This window comes from Eurosta solidaginis, chromosome 2 (genome assembly GCF_040869045.1).
Source record: "Eurosta solidaginis isolate ZX-2024a chromosome 2, ASM4086904v1, whole genome shotgun sequence".
NCBI classification, from domain to species: Eukaryota; Metazoa; Arthropoda; class Insecta; order Diptera; family Tephritidae; genus Eurosta; species Eurosta solidaginis.
This window is the reverse complement of record NC_090320.1, coordinates 296821832-296849695: the sequence shown is the minus strand read 5'-3', so window position 1 is coordinate 296849695 and position 27864 is coordinate 296821832. Positions and strand designations below refer to the sequence as shown.

General features: G+C 33.3%; 1 protein-coding gene across 15 annotated transcripts; it reads left to right on the top strand.

Moving 5' to 3' along the window:
• LOC137241258 (UDP-glucosyltransferase 2-like) lies at positions 1–25527 on the top strand. Of its 15 annotated transcripts, none has more exons than XM_067768657.1 (7): positions 3–215; positions 2248–2320; positions 11079–11157; positions 22988–23234; positions 23672–24118; positions 24171–24328; positions 24396–25527. In XM_067768657.1, exons 4-7 carry the CDS (start codon positions 22988–22990, stop codon positions 25125–25127), a joined length of 1584 nt encoding a protein of 527 aa, XP_067624758.1. In that variant the 5' UTR covers positions 3–215; positions 2248–2320; positions 11079–11157; the 3' UTR covers positions 25128–25527. The 15 variants fall into 15 exon arrangements, with proteins under 15 accessions (XP_067624754.1, XP_067624767.1, XP_067624768.1 ...); XM_067768656.1 differs by having other exon boundaries at positions 3–272; XM_067768653.1 differs by lacking the exons at positions 2248–2320; positions 11079–11157 and adding an exon at positions 2053–2105 and having other exon boundaries at positions 1–272.
• Positions 25528–27864: the final 2337 nt, after the last annotated feature.

Genomic DNA, 27864 nt, shown 5'->3' with positions numbered 1-27864 from the left:
CTTTCGTGGGCCGTGAGCTGCAACGATTTGGACAGTCGCTGTTGCAACCTGCAGTCTAACGGACGCTAAAATTTTATAATCGATAGAAAACGTGCTGTCGTAATTTGGTCGTAATACAAAAAGCCAAAGAACAAAAAAAAATATATATACATATATATTGCGAAACTCAATAAAAAAACAAAAACACTTGAAAGGTGAAGAATACTTGAATAAATGTGAGGAAAATAGAAAGTGATTTCCGATAATGAAGCAATATAAAATAAATGAAAGTGGTATGAAATGAAGTGATAAGATAATATAATTCAAATTCAATTAACATAAAATGAAATAAAAGAGGATCAACGATGTGAACAAATAAATAAAATAAAATAAAATAAAATAAAATAAAATAAAAGAAAAGAAAATAAAAAAAAAGAAAAGAAAATAAAATAAATAAAATAAACCAAATAAAAAAAAAACATAAAATAAAATATAATAAAATAAAATAAAATAAAGTAAATTAAATTAAAATAAAATAAAATAAAATTAAAGTGAATTAAATTAAATTAAACTAAATTAAATTAAATAGAATAAAATAAAATAAAATGAAATTAAATAAAGTAAAATTAAATGAAATAAAATAAAATTAAAATAAACGAAATTAAATGAAAGGAAATTAAATAAAATTAAATTAAATAAAATAATACAAAACAAAATTAACTTTTACAAAACAAAATTTAAAATAATTTATAGAATAAAACAAAATAAAATAAAATAAAATAAAATAACATAAAATAAACTTAAATAAAATAAAATAAAATAAAATAAAATAAAATAAAATTAAGGTGAATTAAATTAAATTAAACTAAATTAAATTAAATAGAATAAAATAAAATAAAATAAAATTAAATAAAGTAAAATTAAATGAAATAAAATAAAATTAAAATAAACGAAATTAAATGAAAGGAAATTAAATAAAATTCTATTAAATAAAATAAAACAAAACAAAATTAACTTTAACAAAACAAAATTTAAAATAATTTATAGAACAAAACAAAATAAAATAAAATAACATAAAATAAACTTAAATAAAATAAAGTATAGTTAAATAAAATAAATTAAAATAAAATAAAAAAAAAAAAATAAAATGAAATTAAATAAAGTAAAATTAAATGAAATAAAATTAAAATAAACGGTATTAAATGAAAGAAAATTAAATAAAATTAAATGAAATAAAATAAAACAAAACAAAATTAAGTTTAAAAAAGGAAAATTTAAAATAATTTGTAGAACAAAACAAAATAAAATAACAAAAAATAAACTTAAATAAAATAAAATGAAAAAGGTAAATGAAATTAAATGATAAAATAAAATAAAATAACATAAAATAATATAACATTAAAAAAAAAAACTGAAACGAAATGACATAAAATAAATAAAATAAAATAAAATAAAAAAAATACTGAAAATGTAACAAAATAAAATAAAATAAAAAAAATTAGTGCGTGAGCTTAAACGCCGAGAATCTTAAAAGGCCAAATTTAAAACAATCCCAACAAAATAGTTGAAATTTAATCATTTTGAAAGAAATTAAATAAACTTAAATTAAATGAAATAAAATAAAATAATATATTGAAAATGTAACAAATTAAAATAAGACAAAAAAATAAAATAAAATTAATAAAAAATATTAGCTGAGTAAGCCTAAATACCGAGAATCTGGAAAAGCCAAATTTAATACAATCCTAACAAAATAGTTGAAATTTAATCATTTTGATAGAAGATTTACATCGCATCGATTTTGTTAAACGAATATTTATTTTTCTACCACTCCAACGTTCGGATATAATTAGCTTTCAATTGAATGCGATACATTCACCTTCAAATATTCATTCGCCTCTCGTTTGCATTGACGTTCAAACACGGAAACTATCTACTAATTTTGAATACAGTTTTAAATATTTCATTACAAATGTGTAATCAAAAAAAAAGTCACACATGCATTCATAGAAGTGCGTTTGCTACTTTAAGCACGTTTAAGCGAATTAGCGATATATAATTTTTTTTTGCTAGCGCTAGCAGCTGATCACACGCGCAAATGTAGACAAATAAACGCCAGACAAAATGTGAACAAAGTTATCAAAGCATTACTTTATAATAAAAAAAATAATAATAATAATTGTGTGTGGTTGTTTGCTGGAAATATTTTGCTAACTCCTAATTATCTTAACTAAGTATATTTGTTATTCATTAATCTTTTTCAAGCAGCAATCAAATTTGAATATACCCAAGCAACAGGCGTTGCTCGAAGAAGAAAAGTGTGACAAGGGCAAAGGCAACGGTTTGGCATACTTTTCGATTTATTTTTATTGTTTCCTATTCTACAAGTAGTTGTATTTTCATACATTGTTGCATATAGCTTTTTAATTTTTCACGTTTACTTATACCCAAAAGTTTATGATCATTAGGGTGACAATTATTTTTTATTTTGAAATAATTTAAAGTCTAACGCCACAAATTCTCTGCTGTAGCACAGTGCTCTTTTGAGGTAACTAACGAAATACCTATCATGAGCAAAAAATGCACTGAAAATGGCACAACAACGAAACCAATTTGGTGTCACAACAAATTTGATAAGGCATAGAGGAAAATTGTTTCAATGCACATATATCTATTATGAACTTCAGTTTGTTTTTAACTTTTAAGACATGAATTTTACTTTCCAAAATTTTACTTTCGAATCGAACGTCATTACAAAAACAGGGCGCACAAAACTCTGTCGTAGCTTGCACTTCACGTGTACCAAATAAGAAAATTTGATGAGTGGCTTCAATTTTTATAATCGTGATAGATATAGACTTCCATATATCAAAATTATCAGTATTGAAAAAATATTTTACGAACACATCTCTGTCCGTCCGCCCGTTCGTTTGTCCGTTAGCACGATAACTTGAGCGAATATTGAGATATCTTCAACATATTCGATATACATACGGACTTATCTGGACCCAGAATAGATTGGTATTGCAAATGAGCGAAATCGGACTTTTTCGAAATGGAAAATTAAAAAAATGAGATAATTCAAAAGGGAATACCGCTAAGCTAATGAAATAAATTCTAAAAAGTTTTGGAATATGGGACTGGCACCACCCACATTTATAAGAAGAAAATTTGTAAGTTTAACAAGCTGCAAATGAAAAGTCGCTAAAGATATTACATTGAAATTTTGTAGAGACGCTATACAAATTATGCCAAATTATATAGACTGAGTGGAGATAATCAAAATCGGCTAAAGACCACGATCACTTTTCCTAAGGGTCTAACCTTAACAATGTTTGCAGTAACTGTATGGGATTTAACTACATTTGACTGATATTTTTCTTCTACCTCAGAGTGATGGTATGGTTGAGCTAAGAACAAAACTTAAACAAATTTTTAAAATGTCCGTGACCCGCCTCTTTTTTTGTTACTCTTTTCAAAATGCTTTTAATGCCAAAGTCGAACAAAAGTCTCCCAATCTGAACGAAATTTGGCATAAACATTTTTGCATAGCTCTGAAAATGAGCGAAATCGCCTGAAAGCCACGCCTACTTCAGCGGTTTCACCGAACCTAGACTTTGGTATTTGCCCTTGAGAACGGGTACCGATGTGTTTTTTACTCCTTATGACCTAGATCCAGTTAATCAATAAATAAATTTTGTTTTCACTGTTCACCAGTGACTTAGACTTTCGGGCAACACCCTAATAGGAAAGTCTAGTTTAAGTACTTATGGGCATATGTTTCTATGATTTATTGACCTAGCAGCCATAAAATATTTAATAATTAACACGAGGTAACGTAATGATACTAGGCGTGTTGTGAATATTTGTACACTTTTTGTGGATACTTTCTACAACAAAAGTGATTACTTACATAGGGACTTAAAACTTTGTAAAAAAACTTTACAATCTTAACAATAGCGAGAAATCACTCAATTGCAAAGAACAAAACCCCTCGGCAGCCTTCCCCGACATTGAGGGAGCTTCAACCAAGTTCAAACAGAGGCCATTAGAAAAAATTTTATACGACATGTCACCGAAAGCCCTAATGTTGTTTGCTATCCTCAGGAGAAGGGTCGTCAATGAAACTTTAGGAGCATGTCAAATGGCTGCTCTTCTATGGATACCGGTATTTAATGAAATTATGGAAATCTATATATAAAATAGTGATTCTGACCACTGGTGAATTCCTCCCAACGACTAGCGGGAAACGGGTAGGGGTTAAGTCCAACGAAAACGGGACGATGAACCTTTCTTCTAAAGCCAAATATCCTGGCATGACTCTCGACTCCAAATTAAGCTGGAAAAGGAACATTGAGGTGAGTTGAAAGAAAGCTCTGGCAGCATACTACACCTGCTCAAGAACTTTCGGGAGGAACTGGGAACGCTTATCATTCATGGCAAGTACAATACAGTCATTTGACCGACTTTAACGTATGGAGCCTTTGTCTAGTGGAAGGCGCTAAACAAAAAAATCAATCAACATAGGGTTGGGAACGTGTAACGGCAGGCATGCCTGGGAATGTCAGGCGCAGTGAGCAGCACATCTGAAAAAGGGTTAAACGTAATTTTTCACTTAATGCCTGTACAAGTGTTCCCGCAAGGATTGGCTGCGAAAGGGTTGACTAGGGAAACAAATAAGTGGAAATCCGCCAAAAACGTTCAACATCGACCATATAACGGAGTTTGTGACTTTTAGGTGCAGAACATAGGATACCTTTCAATGGAGGAATGGGAGTAAAGCCTAGACAGTTGTAAGAGAATTTCAACATACACAGTGCCTTGCATTCGGAGGTCTATGCTATAGAGAGGACAACCAGACTTCTCTTCGTCGACAGGCCGCCTTAAAGACATTTGAATCCAACTTGATAAAGTCGGATATCCTGCGGAGTTGTCGAGCCTCGCTCGCGTTCATAAAGCATCTCAATGTATCCCTTCTCTGGCCACAGCGATATAGAAAGGAATGAATTTACAGATGAGATGGCTATGAAAGGTTCCAAAAAGGACATACGCGAGGCAGCGACATCTCAATAAGACCACAGCTACACATTCGGGATTAAGCACTAATTTCATTCAAAACCACCTACAGGTTCGAAAAATCAACCGATTGCAACAAAGTTTACACAGAAATTTTCTTAACTGAATTCTCAAGAGACTCACATCGCTTGATTCTTCAAATTAATTTGTTTATTAAACAATTTGTTGCAAAATAGCCTTTTCTTTGCAGAACTTTATATTTTAATACGTATTTATGTATCACTTTCGTGACATACAATTTTTGCCCAATACTTAAGAGAATGATATACACTTTAAGAGATAGTAGGTATTGCTAATTGACATTAGTTTTGCAAAATTAATTTGTTTAAACAATTTTTTAAAGAACATTTTGCAAAATTGTTTTTTTTCTTAATTTTTTTCTAATTAATTTTAAAAATCAGGCGATGTGAGTCTCTTCAGAATTCAATTACAAAAATTTCTGTACAAAAATGATTAAAATCGGTTAATATTTGTGATATGTAGGTGGTTTTGAAAAGTTCGTCCCCAATGTGCGCTAGGTTATCTTCTGAGGAAAACCGAAGAATATGAGATTAGGGGAACGGACTTGCTGTGGACAAACCACGTGGTCTCAAGGTCCTTATGACTCTTGCGGATTTGACTCAAATATTTTTTTCGTGCTAACCTCTGAAACATTTTACACCTCATTTTAGAAGCTTTTACAATACCGGCGACAAATATATGTTTGATTTTCTTTTTTTAACGGTTAAATGAGGTCTTTACTTAAATCAGATACTTGGCCGGTAGAAATTACAATTTTAATGACAAAGTACAAAAAGTATTATTTTTTATTCTCTTTATACTTTAATACAATCCACACTATTTTATAATGTGCATTAATCAAATAGTTTAAAAAAAACACGCATTCTTTTCTTTACATTTTATTGGCAAACTTGCAATAAATAATATTATTTTTGAGCTAAGCATTTACGTGTATTATTAAACGATTCAAAGAATGCTAATTAATTGCCTTTGATGTTTTTTAACTTAATTGTTGAGGTGCATAATTGCAGCCGTACTTCGTTCATATGTACATATGAACATATCATTTATACCTACTTATTCGGCTGAATTGGTTAAAAAAACATGAAAATGTTGTTAAAATTGGCTTCACTAGATTTTGTAAAGGGTGTCTTAATTTGAGTTGTAATGTTCCAAAATATGCCATACCTGTCCTAGAAAGGCAATACGTATCAAACATTTGTAGGTAGACAGTCCATGCAGTTATTTTGAAGGCTTGGAAAAGTTGCACATTTTTAGTGAACTTTTTCGTATTTCTATCCTCAAATACACAATAAAAATTTGGGCTTGATAACTAGCAAGTAGTAGCTCAAGTTGTGAGTGACTTCCGTCATGAAAAAGGGGCATTTTTAAACGGTTTTATTTAGCTTGAGTTGACAGGCCGCATGGCCGCATGCACAGCTGCACGGCCGTTGTGAACGAATCTTGTAATTGAAATTTAAGTAACTTCCCGATAAGCTACAAGCATGAAACTTGGAATATAGTTCAGAACCCGATGACAATGCAATAATAAGAAAAAATCGCCGCTAGCTGACCGCTTGTGGACCGATTTGGCTCATATTTAGAACACTTAATACATACAAGAATAGAAATCGACCTGTGAAGAAATCGCCGCTAGGTGGCGCATGGATTGAGATATTCGCAAAAATCGTATTTGTGGCCCGATTTGGCTCATATTTGGAACACTTAATACATACAAGAATTGAAAGCGACCTATCAAAAAAAAAAAATCGCCGCTAGGTGGCGGAAGGATCGAGATATTCACAAAAATCATATTTGTGGTCCGATTTTGCCCATATTTGGAACACATAATACATAGATACATGAATAGAAAGCGACCTATGATGCCCGATTTGGCTCATGTTTGGAACAAATATTGCATACAGTCCGGTAGAAGTGACATCAAAATATTTTGGAGTTAGAGGAGGGACAAGCATACGTGGTGCAGAGTCCAGTAAAGTCTTTGGAAGGATTATGTATTAAGGACTTAGGTTGTAACAAATTGTCAGGAAAGAGTCCTTGTAATAATGAGTCACTAAATGAACTAAATAGAATGAGAAATAATAGACAATTAAATAAAGACTAAAAACTTGAATATAAAATAATAAAAAAAAAATTTTTAAGTTAAATGGTTTTATTGAAAACAATACTTACATGAAGTAATAATAATATGAAAAGCTAGAAAATAATTAGGTAGGTCTTGGGTACTAGTCATCACACTCCCTATCAATCTATGGCGTTGATCAGACAATTAAATAAAAGCGTTGGACGCGTCATATTTCTACTGATAGTCATAAGTAAAACTAACTGAACCTTAATCAGTCACATTTTTAGAAAATTCACGCGCCCAACGCTTTTATTTAATTGTCTGATCAACGCCATAGATTGATAAGGAGTGTGATGACTAGTACCTAGGACCTACCTAATTATTTTCTAGCTTTTCGTATTATTATTACTTCATGTAAGTATTCATTTCAATAAAACCGTTTAACTTAAAATTTTTTTTTAATTATTTTATTTATATAACAAGAAAAGTTGTATCTTATGTTGAGACAAAATAGTTCTCCAACTTGTACTCTAATGCGATTTTCTAAAACAAAATATATAGTAATTATTTTTAATTTATAATGCTTAATTAATGCGACCAACCACTTGTTCATTTCTTTCGAATAAACAGCTGCTGTCTTTGTTGGTACCAACTTGGAGAACATTTTTATTTTCAAGTTCACCTCAACTCGATATTCAATGTAGGACAACAATTGGACAAGAACTGTAAATGTTTCTAAGATTGGAGAATAATTTCAAAATAATGTTAGATATCAACTTGAGAACTATATATTTCTCGAAGTTTGGAGAAAAATTTTAGCGCTGTTTGTTGGGTATCTATGTATAAGTTGCCAATCAGGTGCAGCTTTTTTGGTGGTTATTTTTAAATGTATGCCAATTTTGCAGTTCACATTCTCTGGACAGCGCAGTAACTTGCATGCACAGTTATGTTAATAAATTTTGGGCTGAATGCTTGTTATGCAAGAAAGATTGTCAGTAACATACATACCTACAACTTTATTAGTTTTAACTGATTGGCTTTGTACTCGTATTCATAGCGTATGGCAGTGGTTTTCAAAGTATGGGTGACGACCCTATCGAGCTAAATAAATATCCTGAATCAAATTTGGTTAAGTTTTTTTTTTTAATTTGAATTAAAACATTTATTAAAAACCTTCTATATATAAATAAATAGCAGAATTTGCATTTAACCAGAAAAATAAATTCGGTTTAACACTGATTTCCAAGCACAAAAAAGGTCTTTCTCAGTTAGATATGTTTATATTAGATTTTTTTGATTTTTCTTTGTGTAGTTTCTATTTTCAATTGCTTTTTCACTATCCTATCACTGAGATTTGAGCAAAGTATTTTTTAAAACAGTTATTTTGAGACCAAAAGAGGTTATCGGAATAGCAAATCTTTTCTGTAAGTATTTTCATAATGTAAACTAACATCATGTTAATATCTGCAAAATTATTGTTAACGCTCAAAATTTAACCAGAACAAGTAAGGAAGGCTAAGTTCGGGTATAACCGAACATTACATACTCAGTTGAGAGCTATGGAGACAAAATAAGGGAAAATCACCTCGTAGTAAAATGAACCTAGGGTAACCCTGGAATGTGTTTATATGACATGTGTATCAAATGAAAGGTATTAAAGAGTATTTTATGAGGGAGTGGGCCATAGTTCTATAAGTGGACGCCATTTAGGGCTATCGCCATAAAGGTGGACCAGGGCTGACTCTAGAATATGTTTGTACGATATGGGTATCAAGTGAAAGGTGTTAATGAGTATTTTAAAAGGGAGTGATCTTTAGTTCCATAGGTGGACGCCGTTTCGAGATATCGCCATAAAGGTGGACCAGGGCTGACTCTAGATTGTACGATATGGGTATCAAGTGAAAGGTGTTAATGAGTATTTTAAAAGGGAGTGATCTTTAGTTCCATAGGTGGACGCCGTTTCGAGATATCGCCATAAAGGTGGACCAGGGCTGACTCTAGAATTTGTGTACGATATGGGTATCACATGAAAGGTGTTAATGAGTATTTTAAACGGGAGTGGGCTCTTGTTCTATGGGTGGACGCCCTTTCGAGATATCGCCATAAACGTGGACCAGGGGTAACTCTAGAATGCGTTTGTACAATATGGGTATCAAATGAAAGGTGTTAATGAGTATTTTAAACAGGAGTGGGCTCTTGTTCTATGGGTGGACGCCCTTTCGAGATATCGCCATAAACGTGGACCAGGGGTAACTCTAGAATTTGTTTGTTGGATATGGGTATCAAATGAAAGGTGTTAATGAGTACTTTAAAAGGGAGTGGGTCTTAGTTCTATAGGTGGACGCCTTTTCGAGATATCGCCATAAAGGTGGACCAGGGCTGACTCTAGAATTTGTGTACGATATGGGTATCAAATGAAAGGTGTTAATGAGTATTTTAAACGGGAGTGGGCTCTTGTTCTATGGGTGGACGCCCTTTCGAGATATCGCCATAAACGTGGACCAGGGGTAACTCTAGAATGCGTTTGTACAATATGGGTATCAAACGAAAGGTGTTAGTGAGTATTTTAAAAGGGAGTGGGCCTTAGTTCTATGGGTGGACGCCTTTTCGAGATATTGCCATAAAGGTGGACCAGGGGTGACTCTAGAATTTGTTTGTACGATATGGGTATCAAACGAAAGGTGTTAATGAGTATTTTAAAATGGTGTGGGCCTTAGTTCTATAGGTGGACGCCTTTTCGAGATATAGATATAAAGGAGAACCAGGGGTGACTCTAGAATTTGTTTGTACGATATGGGTATCAAACGAAAGGTGTTAATAAGTATTTTAAAAGGGACTGGGCTTTAGTTCTATGGGTGGACGCCTTTTCGGGATATCAACATAAACGTGGACCAGGGGTGACTCTAGAATTTGTTTGTAGGATATGGGTATCAAACGAAAGGTGTTAATGAGTATTTTAAAAGGGAGTGGGCCTTAGTTCTATGGGTGGACGCCTTTTCGAGATATTGCCATAAAGGTGGACCAGGGGTGACTCTAGAATTTGTTTGTAGGATATGGGTATCAAATGAAAGGTGTTAATGAGTACTTTAAAAGGGTGTGGGTCTTAGTTCTATAGGTGGACGCCTTTTCGAGATATCGCCATAAAGGTGGACCAGGGGTGACTCTAGAATTATTTTGCACGATATGGGTATCAAATGATAGGTTTTAAGAAGTATTTTAAAAAGGAGTGGGCCCTAAATCTATAAGTGGACGCCTTTTCGAGATATCGCCATAGACGTGGACCAGGGGTGACTCTAGAATGCGTTTGTACAATATGGGTATCAAACGAAAGCTGTTGATGAGTATTTAAAACTGAGGGGGCCTTAGTTCTATGGGTGGACGCCTTTTCGAGATATCGCCATAAAGGTGGACCAGGGCTGACTCTAGAATTTGTTTGTACGATATGGGTATCAAATGAAAGGTGTTAATAAGTATTTTAGAAGGGAGTGGGCCTAAGTTCCATAGGTTGACGCCTTTTCGAGATATCGCCACAAAGGTGGACCAGGGGTGACTCTAGAATTTGTTTGTACGATATGGGTATCAAATTAAAGGTGTTAATGAGGGTTTTAAAAGGGAGTGGTAGTTGTATATGCGAGGCGTTTTCGAGATATCGACCAAAATGTGGACAAGGGTGACCCAGAACATCATCTGTCGGGTACCGCTAATTTATTTATATATGTAATACCACGAACAGTTTTCCTTCCAAGGTTCCAAGGGCTTTTGATTTCGCCCTGCAAAACTTTTTCATTTTCTTCTTCTTAATATGGTAGGTGTCACACCAATTTTACAAAGTTTTTTTCTAAAGTCATATTTTGCGTCAATAGACCAATCCAATTACCATGTTTCATCCCTTTTTTCGTTTTTAGTATATTATTATGGCATTTTTTTTCATTTTTAGTAATTTTCGATATCAAAAAATTGGGCGTGGCCATAGTCGGATTTTGGCCATTTTTTACACCAATATAAAGTGAGTTCAGGTAAGTACGTGAACTGAGTTTAGTAAAGATATATCGATTTGTGCTCAAGTTATCGTGTTAACGGCCGAGCGGAAGGACAGACTGTGTATAAAAACTGGGCGTGGCTTCAACCGATTTCGCTCTTTTTCACAGAAAACAGTTATCGTCCTAGAATCTAAGCCTTTACCAAATTTCACAAGGATTGGTGACATATGGCATTAAAAGTATCCTTGACAAATTAAATGAAAAAGGGCGAAGCCACGCCCGTTTTGAAAATTTCTTTTATTTTTGTATTTTGTTGCACCATATCATTACTGGAGTTGAATGTTGACATAATTTACTTATATACTGTAAAGATATTAAGTTTTCTTTTAAAATTTGACTTAAAAAATTTTTTTTTTAAAAGTTGGCGTGTTCGTTCTCCGATTTTACTAATTTTTATTAAGCAAACATACAGTAATAAGAGTAAGGTTCCTGCCAAATTTCGTCATGATATCTTCAACGACTGCCAAATTACAGCTTGCAAAACTTCTAAACTACCTTCTTTTAAAAGTGGGCGCTGTCACGCCCATTGTCCAAAATTTTACTAGTTTTCTATTCTGCGTCATAAGTTCAACTCACCTACCAAGTTCCATCGCTTAACCGTATTTGGTAATGAACTATCGCACTTTTTCGATTTTTCGAAATTTTCGATATCGAAAAAGTGGGCTTGGTTATAGTCCGATATCGTTCATTTCAAATAGCGGTCTGAGATGAGTGCCCAGAAACCTACGTACCAAATTTCATCAAGATACCTCAAAATTTACTCAAGTTACCGTGTTAACGGACGGACGGACGGACATGGCTCAATCGAATTTTTTTTCGATACTGATGATTTTGATATATGGAAGTCTATATCTATCTCGATTCCTTTATACCTATACAACCAAACGTTATCCAATCAAAGTTAATATATTCTCTGAGCTCTGCTCAATTGAGTATAAAAATTATACCACGGGCGATCGTGGATATTTTTAAGTAATAATTGCATAATTCCGGGAATATTTTGAGATCATTTCGTACTGTTTCGAAATCATTATGCGGTAGGGAACATATCGGGACTATTTGCTCGACTTTTTCCGGATAATTTTGGAACTACTTTTGAATAATTTCGCTATTGTACGGAAATATTCATTCATGAATACGAAATGTTATCGAGCTGCTATTATTGGTTTGTTATCGATTGGTCATGGGTTCGTTACGGAAAATATATCGATTTACTATAGAAAAAACATCGATTTGTTATAGATTTATTGTAGAAAAGATATCGATAACGCTTTTAATCTACCTATAACAAGGCGATAATAAATGGATATCAAACCAATAACTTGTCGACAACGATTGTTGTCAAGAACAAACCATTAACACTTTCGTAACAGTTCCACAAAACGCCGTCTGGTTTCGGGTCTGGTTTATCCTCTTTCCTTCACTCTCCTCTGTTTTCTTTTTCCTTGTCTCTACTTTCGTGTTGTAAGTTTAAGTGATTTTGCACTGTATCGTTAAGCTTCATCCGGTGCCAAAGATCCTGAACCAGATGAATAATTTTGCATGTAATTGCATTAACAACGATTTGAACCAGATAAATCCATATATAAGTCGAATTCAATTTGTGGGCCAGACAATTTGTTAAATACTTTGTCTTTGGTGTGACTACACTGCATTTAATTAACCTTACTTTTCAAAAATAGATGTCGCTGCTTCCTTGTTTTAATGAAACATAATAGCGAAATCTGCCTATCATAACTCATGTGTCCAAAAACATAACGCACTCACTCTGTTGCTCAATGATCTAGGGTATTCCAGAAGCATTCCAGAGTAGAGCTTACGATTTCTGGAACATGTTCGAGAAGAGATTTCTCGCGAGCTTCTCGAATTTCTCGTAAATCTCGCGAGACTCTTGAATCCCGAATTACTCGTTATGCTCGCAAGCTTCTCGACATTCAACTTAATCGATTCATTGGCTGTTTTATATAGAGCTTACGATTTCTTCTGCAGCGACTGAATTGAAAGTCGAGAAGATCGCGAGCATTGCGAGTAATTCGAGATTCGAGAAACTCGCGAGAAGCCGTGTTCTTGATGTCTCGTTGAAAAATAATATATTGCGAACCATGGCGAAACGATACAAGGTGGCAGCATGGTTACATACCTACAAACATATGTAAAAATTCTATGTACTTTGTTTTTGTAAATTCGTTGGACAAATGTCAAAATCGTACTGCGCCGAAAGCTGATGTATCAAATCAAATAAAAAAAGTTTATAATCAGCTGTCCCACGCTGCCACCTTGTATCGTTCCGCCATGTTGCGAACAAAATTATAAGTATAATAAAAATGGTTTGCGTTAAATATCAACAAAAAAGTCACAAGTAAAAAAAACTAAGTGTATTAATACTGTCCATATAGCCATTAATTAAGAATGTGGAGAAGCTCGCGAGATTTACGAGTACTTCGAGACACGAGAATCTCGCGAGAAGTCGAGTTCTCGATTTCTCGGGTCTCGAAAATATCGCTTGTGTTCGAGAAGAAATCGTAAGCTCTATTCTAGAGCTGGAAAACTAGCTGGATGATGGCCTTTGTAAGGCGAAATAACAACAACGTCGAAATCATTATGGGTTTATATCAGGGTTGCGCGTTTACATTTTTTGAATTGTTTACACTTTCATTGTAAACAAATGTAAATAATGTAAACAATTGTAAACATTTACCAGCATATGTCATTTCAAATTATATTGTAAACTGTCAAGTCAAACAGATCTATTTGAAAGGACCAAACAGTTACTTTTATTTATTATCAAATGAAAATTGACCAAAACAATGAAGAACCAGACAGTGAGAATCTATAAAAAATATTAAAATACTAAATATTAAAGCGTATTTTTTTATTATTTTTTTGCAAACTTGGAAAACTGTTTGAAAAATAGTAAAAATGCTTAATTAGTAGTAGATTATTTCTGACTCATAAGAAAAAGCAAAAAAATCAATTGTTTACAAAAATTAATTGTTTACGTAAACAATTAGCTTGTAAACAATTACATTGTTTACATGTAAACAATTGCTGTGAACAATGTAAACAGTTTACAGGCCCAACCCTGGTTGATATCAAAAAAGTTTGAAAAGCCCTGCCGCACGTGTATTCGGTTAAACGAGTTTATTTACGCACTTAAATATTAAGTGCGTACGGAAAAGTAACTAAATTTTAGAAATACTAATGGCGGAATGGAAAAGTTGTTATAAAGCTTTATACATATCTAGATTTTGATAATCATATGTGCTTTGCTAACGTCTGAAAAGCGGTTTGACACAAAACGGCAAAGCGAATTTTGTGGTCGCAAGCGATAACAACTAAAGATTATATTTAAAATTACTAAAAAGTCCAAAAAGAAAAAAATTTAAGATTCTCAATAAATGATATTTATCGGATGTGTCAGATGTCAGATGTATTCACGTGACCCTAAACGAAAAACTCTCTAGAGAAATTATATTTAAGCAGGTAAATTGATAAAGAACTGACGTGAATTTCGAGGCATATTTTTGTTAGATATTTTACCTCATTATCTGCCTCAAAACGGAGTTGTTTTAGTTCATTAGAAGGTACACAATTCTCTAGAATATAATCTGTCATTAAATTTCACTAGGGGTTCTCTTAGATAATTTCGGCCTACATTGCCGCGCAAAATCAGGTACTTGAACCCATTGCATGATATTGAGCGAGAACTAGTACTGTCATCAAATGATATAGCTCAACGCTAGTTCTAAGCTAGTCAAATTTTCTACAGGGTTTGTCACTACATGAACTTCTAATTTGATAATAAAAGTACTTATAAAGTACTTATTGAATCTTTTAACTACAAATATCAGATTTTCTTAATAAATTTTACCTAAAAAAAATTATAATAATAACTGCCTTCTTAAAGAACTTTAACGGTATTACTTACAAGAACAATACTTATACTCCTACATTTGAATTACAAGTAGTAAAGCTTTTATACTAGTAGTTGCCGTTTTCAAAATGATGCTTTTTTTTAATAGGTCTGGAATTAACTACTTTACAATTGCAGAATTCCTGAGTAGACCTTGGTTGTTGGCATTGGTGATCACAGCTATAAAGTATTAAAATTTCACACAAAGAAATAAATAAAATTTGATCAACTTATTTATCCAGATTTTAAGCCAGAAAAGCATATCGTTAGCTTAATGTGAAAATGTGCTAAGTTACTTTTTTTGAAAAAATTTATTTTAATGCAGTTTTAAAACTGAATTCAAAATACATCGATCACAAAAAAAAAAAATATTTTCATTTTTACGTGCAATTATGTATAAATGTGGTAAGGCGTCAGCTGTTAAAAAGACTGTGCTAAGTCAATCTGTCAATAATATCAATCTGACTTACTAGTCATTTCTTTGTGCGCGCATTTTATTTATTTATTTAATTCATTCAGTCTAAAAATACATGCTTTGTTGTTGTTGTTGTTGTATTAACGATAAAGACACTTCCCGAAGGCTTTGGGGAGTGTTACCGATGTTGATGTGTCTTTGCCGGATATAGATCCGGTACATTCCGGTAACAAAGCACTATTAAGGTACTAGCCCGACCATCTCGGGAACGAATCTTATGACCACATTAAACCTTCTAGGCCATACCGCCCTCCCCACCCCCTAGTTCCATGAGAAACTTGGGGTCGTCAGAGCTTCGGCTGTCAATGAAACAGGATCCGCCACGGTTAGGTGAGGTTGACAATTGGGTTGGAGGTTGACAATTGGGTTGCGCTGGCAACTCCTTGAGAGGTTTGCGAACACAACCCCTTGAAATGGGATTCACCCAATTGAGACATGCCTTTGGTGTTTGATAAATGGTTTGCGCTGACCATAATCTACTTCAATTCTTACATGTCGATAACTACATGCTTTCTTACAGACTAGTTAAAAATAGAAAATAATTCAAGCTTAAACTTATATAAGCTGTTATTAAAATTTTTTAAAAATTATTATTGGCCTTTAATATTTAAATTTATTAAATTATTTCAGTCTGAATAACGTACTCAATTTTCCAGATGATGACTTCAGATCGAAGTTGAAATATCGAAAGTAGGTACAAATACAAAGTATAATACTGTGTTTTATTTGGATAAGGCCTCGAGCTTATAACATAATTTAGTAAATGTTATTAAAATTAATAACATTACTGAATCGATTTGCTAGATGTAGAGTCCTAGTTATAGGTTCATTCATAGCATAATTCGTTTTATGAGTTATTTCGATTAATAATCTATTATGCCGAAGATCCCGCAGTGTAATATATGGGATGTCCAAATTAGATAAATTAGAGCAATTCGTGCTAATTATAGGCAAGCATGAGTGAGATAAAAGTTCTTCTGTCGTGCAAAGCCTGAAGACCAAGCAATTTGTGCCTGCTGGTATATGATGGGAGGCCGTCTGGCCATTGAAGCATACGTAAAGCAATTTTTGTAAACAAATTTTGAAATATCTCAATTTTATAGGAGTTAGATTCATAGAAAGGATTCCATATTATTGAGCAATATTCAAGACCACTTCCGACCAAGGATATATAAAGTGCCTTAAACGTCATAGGGTCCTTAAAGTCACTGATGTTATGTCTACTGAACCCAACCATTACAACAAATTTTGAAACAACGACGTCAATGTCACTTGAAAAAGAGAGTTTGGAGTCAAAAATTACACACACTTCCTTACTCTTTTGACAACGATTAAGAGATTTAGTATTTAGTTTGTAGATAAAATATGTGGCAGTTGTCTTTTTGGAATAAGACACAACACAGCATTTGTTTGAATTTAAAAATAAATTATTGTCTGCGCACCATCCGGCAAAAGAGTCAAGATCAGAACCGTTAGAAATAATTTGACAAATGAATAGTATTTTTTGTGAAATATATAGTTTTAGTGCCATATTTCAATCATTAAATGGGAGGAGTGATGGGGAAACATATTGAGTAAAAAGTGCTAAGTCAGGAGACAAAATTTGTTTTGAGTGCGGAAATTGTGCTAAGTCATAAAATAGCTGCTGGGTTAGCATACATGATTTTTATTTATCTTTTTCAAAGCTTCTACAGGCAAAAGTATTGCAACTAAGATATCCACATTCACAGTTTTGAAATAAAAGGTTATTTCAAAAATTATTCATTTTTTTTTGTCTCCTGTAAAATTCGTAAAGAGTGACTTAGCACATTTTCACATTAAGCTAACGATATGTGAATTCGTGGCTGTAATAAGCACATGAGGAAATTAGTACCGTTTCACCAATAACTATATAATACTTCGGCGACCGAGCTTTGCTCGGCAATATTTCCTTGTGCTGAGAAATCTTTCTGATAGTAATATGTGAGAAATTGCAATTATTCATTTAAAAGAAAATTATTTAAAATTAAATCGAATCATGTGTAAGATTTTTTACACAGATTTTTAACTTTAATGTTCTCCTTTAAAGCTTTAATAGAATATGAGTAAGTAGAGTACTATTTCGTCTAACTACCTCAACCCTAAATGGCAACCCTACTCAAAAATGTCCCTATTGTACTGCGGAGTGAAGTACCTTTTGTTTGATACCCATATCGGCATATCTCATGCAATTTTTTTTAATTTCGAATAGGTGGCAATCCTAAATGGCAACCCTGCTCAAAAGTGTCCCTATTGCAATGCGGAGTGAAATACCTTTCGTTTGATACCCATATCGGCATACCTCATGCAATTTTTTTTAAAATTCGAATAGGTGGCAACCCTAAATGGCAACCCCAACCAGAAATGGCCCTATTGTAATGCGGAGTGAAATACCTTTCGTTTGATAACCATATAGGCATATGTCATGCAATTTTTTAAAATTTCGCATAGATGGCAACTCTAAATGGCAACCCTGCTCAAAATTGTAATGCGGAGTGAAATACCTTTCGTTTGATACCCATATCGGCATATCTCATGAAATTTTTTTTTAATTTCGAAAAGGAGGCAACCCTAAATGTCAATACGTTGTGAAATATGTTTCGTTTGATACCCATATCGGCATATCTCATGCAATTTTTTTTTAATTTCGAATAGGTGGCAACCTTGTGAAACTTTCTGGGTGGCAACATCTAGGTAGAAAGTCTTAGAAGGTGATACATTATCTATGTGCCAAATTTCATTTAAATCGGTTGAGCCGTTCCCGAGATCGTTCGGCTATACAAACAAACAAGAATTGCTCGTTTAAAGTAATAAGATTTCGCATACGTCTAGCCTTAAATCCTACATGTCACATAACAGTGACAAACCTACTTCCATAAAATGTTTTGCATTTTAAAATTGCACCTCATTTTAACAGACTTACCTACATATGTATTTATGTAAGCCATTTAATAATTAATAATATCAAATTAAATGATGTAATTAAAGCATTAAATTGCATTAATGATTTTGTTTCCTATCTATAAATATGTATGAACGTATCTTTCAACAAATCTAGTTTAAATGAGGAACAACTGAGTTGTGCTTAAACATTTATTTGACGAGCGCGTTTGATATCTGCGGTTGATCAGCATAATTTTCCATATTTTATTATTAGGACTGTTCTGAAATGAAAATGCACACTAAATTTTGCTTGCAATTCGACTAGTTTAAACTTTTTCCCAATTTCTCTAATGGAAACAAGCGCATTTAAAATAGTTGATAATGAAAGCAGGAAAGCAAAAAAAATGTATCTCTTAGTTTTCGCAGAGTTTTGTTCTTACTAGCCTTCATTAGCTTTTGTACATCCTTCTTCGAAAAAAGTAACCTTTGATCTTCGTACAGTACAGTCGAAAAGTATTAAAACAAGATGAAAAAGTTGTTTCTGTAAGTTTGTTGTATAATTTATTAAAATATTAGTCACATATTCGCAGTATTTTTGTAAATCCATCGTAGTTCTATGATCCAATGACATTTTTAATGAATATTACTGAAATTACTCAAAATTTATAAGAAAACAGTAAGTACGTTACTTTAAGCGTTTTTTTTTTTTGAAAATGGTCACATTTTGCTTTGATGTCTGCAGCGCACAATTTCGGCATTCTTTCGATGAGTTTTAGAAGTGTTTAATGTGGAATATTATTTCACGCTTCGTTCAAAAAATCCCAGAGGTTAGGAAGGCTTGTTGGCTTTAGATCTCTCACACGTCGACCCAATTCTTCCCACAATAGTTCGATGGGATTTAAATCGAGCGATTGGCCACACCATTGTATCAAGGTCACCTGTGACTTTTTTCGTTCTAAATAAGAAGTACAAAGTGTTGATGTATGTTTCGGTTCGTTATCTTGTTGGTAAATGAATCCACAACCAACCAAATTAATGCCAGATGGTATTGCATGGCGTTGGAGTATACTGTGATACTGCTCTTTTTTCCAGCGTAGCTGAAACAGCCCCAAACCTTCACTGAGCCACCGCCATGTTTCACAGTTGGCACAATGCAATCTGTTTTGAATCTTTCATTAACGTTTCTGCGAACATATTGATGCCTATGGCTACCGCAAAGTTCGAATTTTGATTCATCTGACCATAAAACTGATTTCCACTGATCAATCGTCCAGCCAATGTGTTCTTGAGTGAACTTCGGTCTTTTCTGTTTATATACTGGGCGTAGAAGTGGCTTTCTGACAGCAATGCGTTCAATCATAACTTTTTCTTTAAGCCGGCCTTTGACTGTAGTGAGCGAAATTGGTTAGTCCATGTCTTCATTGATTTCAGCACGAATTTTTGATGCAGATTTCCATCAATTGACCCTACTTATTGCATATAATTTGTTGCCGATTCTTTGATTTGTCTTTCTTCGTCAACCAGATCGTTTTCTGTTAGTATTTTGTACAGTTTCCCGATATCTTCTAATGGTCGTATGAACTGAACACAGATACATATATTTTCAAAAGTTTGGCTGTTTCTCGATATTTTTTCCATGTTGTTTGTAAAATAATGGTTTGGGCTCGTATTTCGACGGATATTTCCTTTCGCCTGACCATTTTCAATATGGAAAAATACAATTCTGAGGCTAAACTGACAACAACAACTTTTTTTCTTATACTTTCCGACTGTAACAATATCGGCAACTTTAGCTTCTTTCAGATAAAAATTAAATACCTACTTAATTTTCGCTTAACCGTTTAAACGTGTCCGATGTTACTTGGAACCCTCCTCGGTCATATTTCTTAGATATAGTTCTCTTACCAAACTTTGTTTTTAAATTGGTGCCACTGCAAGTTGTACAACAGCATCTTTTGGGTTAATACAAAACTATAACTACATATGTAACATTTTTTCATAATTTTGTATGTAGCTTTATTTTTAGTGTATACGAAACATTTTCTACCACCAAACGTTCGTAATTCGTGCTCTTTGTTTTTCTAATATCAACCGCTTTTCTTTAGATACTTCCTTGTTTTCAAGGAATTTCATTTGATTATACTGATTAGATAATTTTATCATGCCGTCAGGGGCTCTCAGCTTTTTCGCTAAATTTCGTACTGATTTTGATTCATTTCCATGCATTTATATCCCTGTTTTTCTTCACGTTTTTTTTCATCGAAACGTATTTTCTTAATTTTTATACGTTACGCTAAGCTCACGAGTCTTCCTGTATATAATACATTTTTGACTGTTCATTTTTTATTCAAGATCTTCTAGTTCAATTCTTCGTACGGTGAAAGCTATAAGAACTCAATGGCCGAAGAATCTTGTAGACAAATTTGAATAGAATACAATCTTAAACAGTACTTCACCCATATACATAACAAATAATAAACTAAAAGTCTACACATTCTTTTCGGAACAACCCTTATTTCATTCATATTTCGTTTTTATTTGTATATAAGGCATTTTTTTAAGAACTACAATTATTGAAATGTAACAAGGTATTTAGTTAAGCTGAGGTGTTAATTGTTTAAAAGGCTAATGAACAAAAATATGTATAATTCAATAAAGTGTTTTTTTTAAATATCCATGAAATATTGCTTTGCAATATTTTTACTTTGACAGTTTAAGACAAGATTGATTCATTTCCACCACTTAAAAACGTATATACGAGGTGTGTTCAGAAAATAACGGGGATTTTCGTTTTTTGAAAAAGATATTTATTTATTCATCTACATTAATGTTGTCGCCTTCAAAATAGTCCCCATTAGATTATATGCACTTGTGCCAGAACTCCTTCCAATCCTCGAAACACTTCTCAAACTCGATCTTTGGGATAGCCTTCAGCTCTATCAGCGATGCGCTTTTACTTTCATCTATGCTTGTAAAACGATGGCCCTTCAAGGTTCTCTTTATTTTTGGAATTAGAAACAAGTCACACGGAGCCATGTCTAGCGAATATGGAGGCTGGGGCATCGTTACAGTATTGTTTTTGGCCAAAAATTCAAAAACAAGCAATGCAGTGTGAACAGGTGGTGCAAAAGCCGTGAAAACTCGCACTTGTCGAGCCTTTTTCGGTCTTGGCGATCCAGAATTCCTCCACTGTTTTACTCAGTGCAGACTCACCATAGGTCTTTGTTAACATTTCACACACTTTGTTACACTTTATTTCATTCTTTACGCAAAATTTGATACAAATCCTTTGATCCATTTTTTTTAACAAACGAAAATCGCCGACCTAATAAAACACGCCTAAACTTAGCAGCTGTCACTGACAAAGTAAACAATCAATTCAGCTGAAAATTTTATCATAGTTACTTCAGCGACATGTGTATCAACATTATAAAAAAAATTTGACAATTGGACACTCCAAACCGACGAAATTAAAAAATTCCCGTTATTTTCTGAACACACCTCGTATATGCTTCACAAGTTATATTGAAGCTTAAAAGCCCCGTCACATAAGCAGATTTTCATATAGACGCCTTTTACTCAATGTTATGCATTATGAGTAGACTGCACGTATTTTTATGGTGAACGGTAGATTAAGCGACACTGGCGCCATCTGATATAGAAAAGTAGCCAACTTGCAAATTTTTTTGCAAGAAAAGCATCAGAAGAAGAATTTGACATTTGCTTTGGCTAAGAGTGCTGCCACACTTTGCAACTGAGATTTTTTTCCCACTCGTTTGCAACTTTTCAAAAATGTTTCGCAATTAAAAACTGCAATATAACAAATGAATACGATACAAAATATGTTAGCAAGTATTTTTTGTTGTATAGGGAGAATTTGCTTCGCGAAATTTTGTAGGTGAATGGTTAAGACCAAATAAACTTCAATTGGCAAGTTTGAAGTTCCTTCATATTTATAAACGCAACATCTTGGTTGATTGTGGCGATATTACTGGAATGCGTAAGCTTGTGTTAAACGCATCTATATGAAAAATTTAATTGTGCCGCGGCCTTAAAATTAGCACCTGGCTTACAAATTCGATCAGATCTCTCTTAAAACTTTTAGTGGTAGCCCTTCATGCCAAGCTTGAGTAGCACTCTGCCTTTCCAGAGCCGTTGTTGACATTTTCACCGTTTTGCTTTTCTGAAAAGTTCAAAAAGTACACTTATATATTTTCAAAAGGTCAAAGAGTGAATTAATTTGTATCACTGGCGAATGTATTGTTTTTGCCATATTTTTTGATAAATATGGAAAACGGATTTCTTCTTAATCCAAAGAAATTTGTTCTCTAGGGAGGCATCAACTTCGTCGGCAACCTCCGTACCAAATTTATTTGGCATATATATTTTAAAGACCATAAAAAAAGAGTGCTGAAAAAAAATATGAAAAGTTTATTCAGAAAATCTATCTTTAGTTTATTTTTGACATTTTAAATGATTTCTCTGAGGGAAAGACATTTTTGTTTAACTCTTTACAGATGCAGTTAAGATGGCTATTACTCTGCCTTGCGGCACTACTACTTCCCTTAAGTTCGACTGCGTACAATGTTTTATTTATGGGACCCTTTCCTGCACCTAGTCATTGGATGTGGTTGGAACACTTCTTGCGTGATCTCCTACGGCGTGGTCACCATGTAACAGCTATTACCAATCATCCGACAAAGTATCCACATGAAAATTTAACTGAGATTATTATCGATCCCAAATTCGATATACCGTATTATCGTAAGTAGGAACGACGCCTGAATGTAATATTGCCTTATTTATATCGATCACGTCGTATCTCAGCAAAAGTTTTGAAACCCACCTATATTAGTATACACCATTTCAGATATTTATGCAATGAGGCTTTATCTACAAATTCGGCTGAAAAAATTCCTTTCTCAGAACTTCTTTGAAAAATTTACTAGCTAAGCATAAATTCATTAAATTTCTAGCCTGATTAGGAAATTTTTGGATAAATGAATTTATGACAGGGCGTTTCCTTCAATCAAGTTCAAAGATAGTGATTTATTAACTTAAAAAAAAGTTTGAGAAAGTGTTTTTTTTTTCATTCAAATCGAAGCGTTTTTATATAAAAGCTCTAAGATAGGGTAGTATTTTGAAAAAGCTAAAGTGCATTTTGGAATATCACAAATACTCTAATAATTTTTTTCTTTCAGTACCCAAGGCGAACATATTCCAAATGCGTTATGCAAGCGATTTTCAAAATCTACAAATGTACTGGAAAGTGGGCTTACTTACCACAGAACATGCGCTTAACGATCCCAAAGTAAAATCATTGATCGCTAGCAACCATCTACATTTCGATGTTATGGTTATGGAACAATTCTTTCATGAAAGTATGATCTTGTTTGCGCAAAAATTCAAATGTCCAGTAGTGACATTGGGTACAATGGGTTATGCTGATAATATGGATAATACAATGGGTTTGCTAACACCTTGGGCTTTCATACCACATCTACTGCTTTCTCACACCGATCAAATGACCTTCACACAACGTGCTTATAACACATATTTATCACTGTATGATATGGTAATGAGAAGATGGTATTATATGCCTCAAATGCAAAAAATGGCAGAGAAATATTTCACTGGTTTTATAGATGGTAAGTGCCGAATTGTTGTGTGGAATAATGAGAAAAATAATTCCGTTTGCAGGACCTTTGCCACACGTGCTCGATCTCGAGAAAAATATATCATTAATGTTGATCAATAGTCATCGTAGTATTGATGTGCCACGCCCTACAATGCCAGGACTCGTGAATGTTGGAGGTTTACATATAAAAAAACCTAAACATCTGCCACAAGATTTACAGGTAAGTTTCAAACATTGCATTGGTTGATTATACTTAAAACTAAAGTTTTGCAAATATTTATTCCTAGAGCTTCCTAGACAACTCTACACACGGCGTTGTCTATTTCAGTCTTGGGTCATACATAAAAAGCACTGATATGCCTCTCGAGAAAATTGCGCTCATTCTCAAAGCTTTTGGTAAACTCAAACAAGATGTTCTATGGAAATTCGAAAATTCATCAATTGGTCATATGCCGCCTAATGTGAAAATACAAAGTTGGCTTCCACAAAATGATATTCTGGCTCATCGTAATGTTAAAGTTTTCATAACACATGGTGGTATCTTTGGTACACAAGAGGGTATCCATTGGGGTGTGCCAATGCTGTGTATACCTCTTTTTGGTGATCAGCATCGTAATTCTATCAAATCAGTGCGTGCTGGTTATGCACGTTCTTTGAATTTCGGTCAAATGACCAGTGAAGATTTGGTACAGAATGTTCAATTACTCATAAGTGATCCCAGCTATAAACAGAAGGCATTAGAAAGTTCTCGGCGATTTCGTGACAATCCTATACATCCATTAGATGAGGCTTCTTATTGGATCGAATACGTAGCTAGACATAAAGGCGCAAAATATTTGAAATCATATGGTACATATATGCCGTTATATCAATATCTATTATTGGACGTTTTTGGTTGTACACTTTTGTTGTTAGCTTTGACAATTTGGTTACCGTTGAAGTTGCTAAAATGGTTAGGAAAAATGGTGCACCGAAAATCTGGAATTGGAAAAAATGATGCGCATAAAAAGTTTCAATGAGAACTGTGATCGGTATCTTTTCTATGAAAACGGGTATACATATGCTTAGTTTTAGTCTCAAAGTATTTGTAAATGGAGGAAGTGTCAAACTGTGGATTTATAATAGTGAAAAATTTGTTCTACTTAAGAATAATGTATCTAAATGACTCGTTGGAGCAATATCAATTTAGCTTTCTAATTCACTAGCAATGAAAGACAGAAAAAGCGGTTTGCTTGTACCGAAGAGGCCAGTCTTCCAAAGCCTTCGCTGCTTTTCTGACATCCCTAGAATGTAGACAGTCTGAAAAATGATATCAACTTGGTTACTGAGTGTTTGATACCTCCAATAATTTGTATTATGTATGTGCTTATATATGTTTTGTATTAAAATAGTAGTTAATAGATATTAAAAAAACAAAAACACAGTGTTTTAATTGTCACTTTGAGAGCACAAAACATTTCAAATTTTCCTTATTTTTAAACGGTTTTATTTAGCTTGACTTGACTGGCTGGCTGGCTGGCAGGCTGGATGGCTGGCACGAATTTTGTAATTGAAATTTAAGTAACTTCCCGATAAGCTACAAGCTTGGAATATAGTTCAGAATCCGATGACAATGAAATAATAAGAAAAAAATCGGGGCTAGGTGGTGCAAGGATCGAGATATTCAAAAAATCGTATTTGTGGTCCGATTTTGCTCATATTTGGAACAAATATTATATACAGTCCTGTAGAAGTGACATCAAAATACTTTGGAGTTCGAGGTGGGACAAGGAAGGATTATGTATTGAGGACTTAGATTGTAACAAATTCTCAGGAAAGAGTCCTTGTAATAATGAGTCACTAAATAAACTTAATAGAATGAGAATAATAGCAATTAAATAAAGACTAAAAACTTGAAAATAAATTAATTAAAAAAAAAAGTTTTAAGTTAAACGGTTTTATTGAAAACAATACTTACATGAAGTAATAATAATATTAAAAGCTAGAAAATTATTAGGTAGGTGCTAGATACTAGTCACTACACTCCTCATCAATCTAGGGCGTTTGTCAGACAAATAAATAAAAGCTTTGGACGCGTCAAGTTTTTATTGATAGTCATATATAAGACCAACTGAAGCTTAATAAGGTTTGCTACGCCTCACATTTTTAGAAATTTCACGCGCCCAACACTTCTATTTAATTGTCTGATCAACGCCCTAGGACCTACCTAATAACTTTCTAGCTTTAAGTATTATTATTACTTCATGTAAGTATTGTTTTCACAAAAACCGTTTAACTTAAAACTTTTTTTTTAATTATTTGATATAGTTTCTAACGTTGCATAAATGCTGGCGCCATACGCCGGCCCTATATTTGTTAACATGCATACTTCAGCAAAAAGTTTTAACAATTAGTCAAAGGCCATTAATGTGTAAAAGTAATGTTTTTCAATAGCGCACATACTACATCTAGTTGTATTTCATTATTCACCTTGGCTTCTTCACATTTGAAGCTGAGACTAAGTAAAAAAGTGAGAGTAAAATGTAAATTAGGTCGCAGTTGTACATCTTATTAAATAAAGCCTTTAAATGTCGATTTAATGTAATAACTTCAAAAAGAAAGCTCCGGTTTAAAAACAGCTTTTATTTGAAATCTTGACTATGTGAGATAGTTAATTTTGTTTTAGTTAATACGAAGGAATCTATAGAAGGACGGTTGCAACTTGCTTCAAAGGGGCAAAAAATAAAACAAAAAAACAATAGTTTACACAGCTTAAAGTCACAATGGAATCACTCGGTTAAAATATTTCTTACTTGAAATTAGGGGTTTTGTTCGCTTCAAGAAAATTTCAATTGGAAAACAGGAACAAACGAAGTAAGTTGTTCATTTCGGTTCTTGAATAAAAAGCGTCCGGCATTTACTTTCGTTCTGCTTAAAAATAAACAGTTGATTCCTTTCCAATAAAAAATAAATTTTTTCAAAAAAGGCAGAATGTGTGTAGGTTCGTTGTGAACCAGCCGTTCAAACATGCCTTCACGTTAGATGTTGAATTAGATGAAATTGTGAAAAAGTCCACCAGCTAGCGAAATATACGTATGTAGGCACTTTCATTAAATATCGTTCTAATTTCGGCATTATATGCGCGTTATACAGATCGCAAGAAAACACTCAAGAATTTTTTTTTATTTTTCCGTTTTAAACCAAAAAAAAAATGTATATTTCCGTTTAATATTTTTTTTTTTTTTTTATAAAATGTCATTCGCCAGTACTTCTTAATAATTTCTTCAAGAGTTCAAGAAATACTTGCAGGTTTAAATTTCTGGTTATAGCACGCGTATCGGAAGAAATTTCATAGTGGAAAATCTTGTGATCTGGCTAACGCGCTTTAAACAACAAAGCCGATTAGAGCCGTATAAACATTTTAAACTTACACTTCTGGATTAACTTTTAAATGATTGGAAAAGATACAATTAAATATATGTCGTCAACTGCACTCAGCCGATTTTGTTAAAAATCCAAGATAGCTTGTCTATATTACGAGATTATAAGGGCTCTATACAGTGTGGATAAGACAAGTGTGATAACTTCTGCATAAACGTCAACATTACAAATAATATGGATCACCTGATTTTTTATTGACTATCGCTGTCTCATCCTGTATCTCTTTCTATCACCCGTTTGAGATAGCCGACCGTATGCCTCGTCATATTCAACATATTGTGTCAAATCGCCTAAAATCGCCATATTGAACATCCTGTCAGGCAATTGACGGATAAG

Bases quoted from the DNA above. Each gene is read 5' to 3' on its own strand.
- LOC137241258 (XM_067768653.1), top strand. From the start codon at position 245: ATGAAGCAATATAAAATAAATGAAAGTG. The intron at 273-2,052 runs GTATGAAATGAA...TTTTTTTGCTAG, and splicing joins ATATAAAATAAATGAAAGTG to CGCTAGCAGCTGATCACACG. The intron at 24,119-24,170 runs GTAAGTGCCGAA...TTCCGTTTGCAG, and splicing joins TTTCACTGGTTTTATAGATG to GACCTTTGCCACACGTGCTC.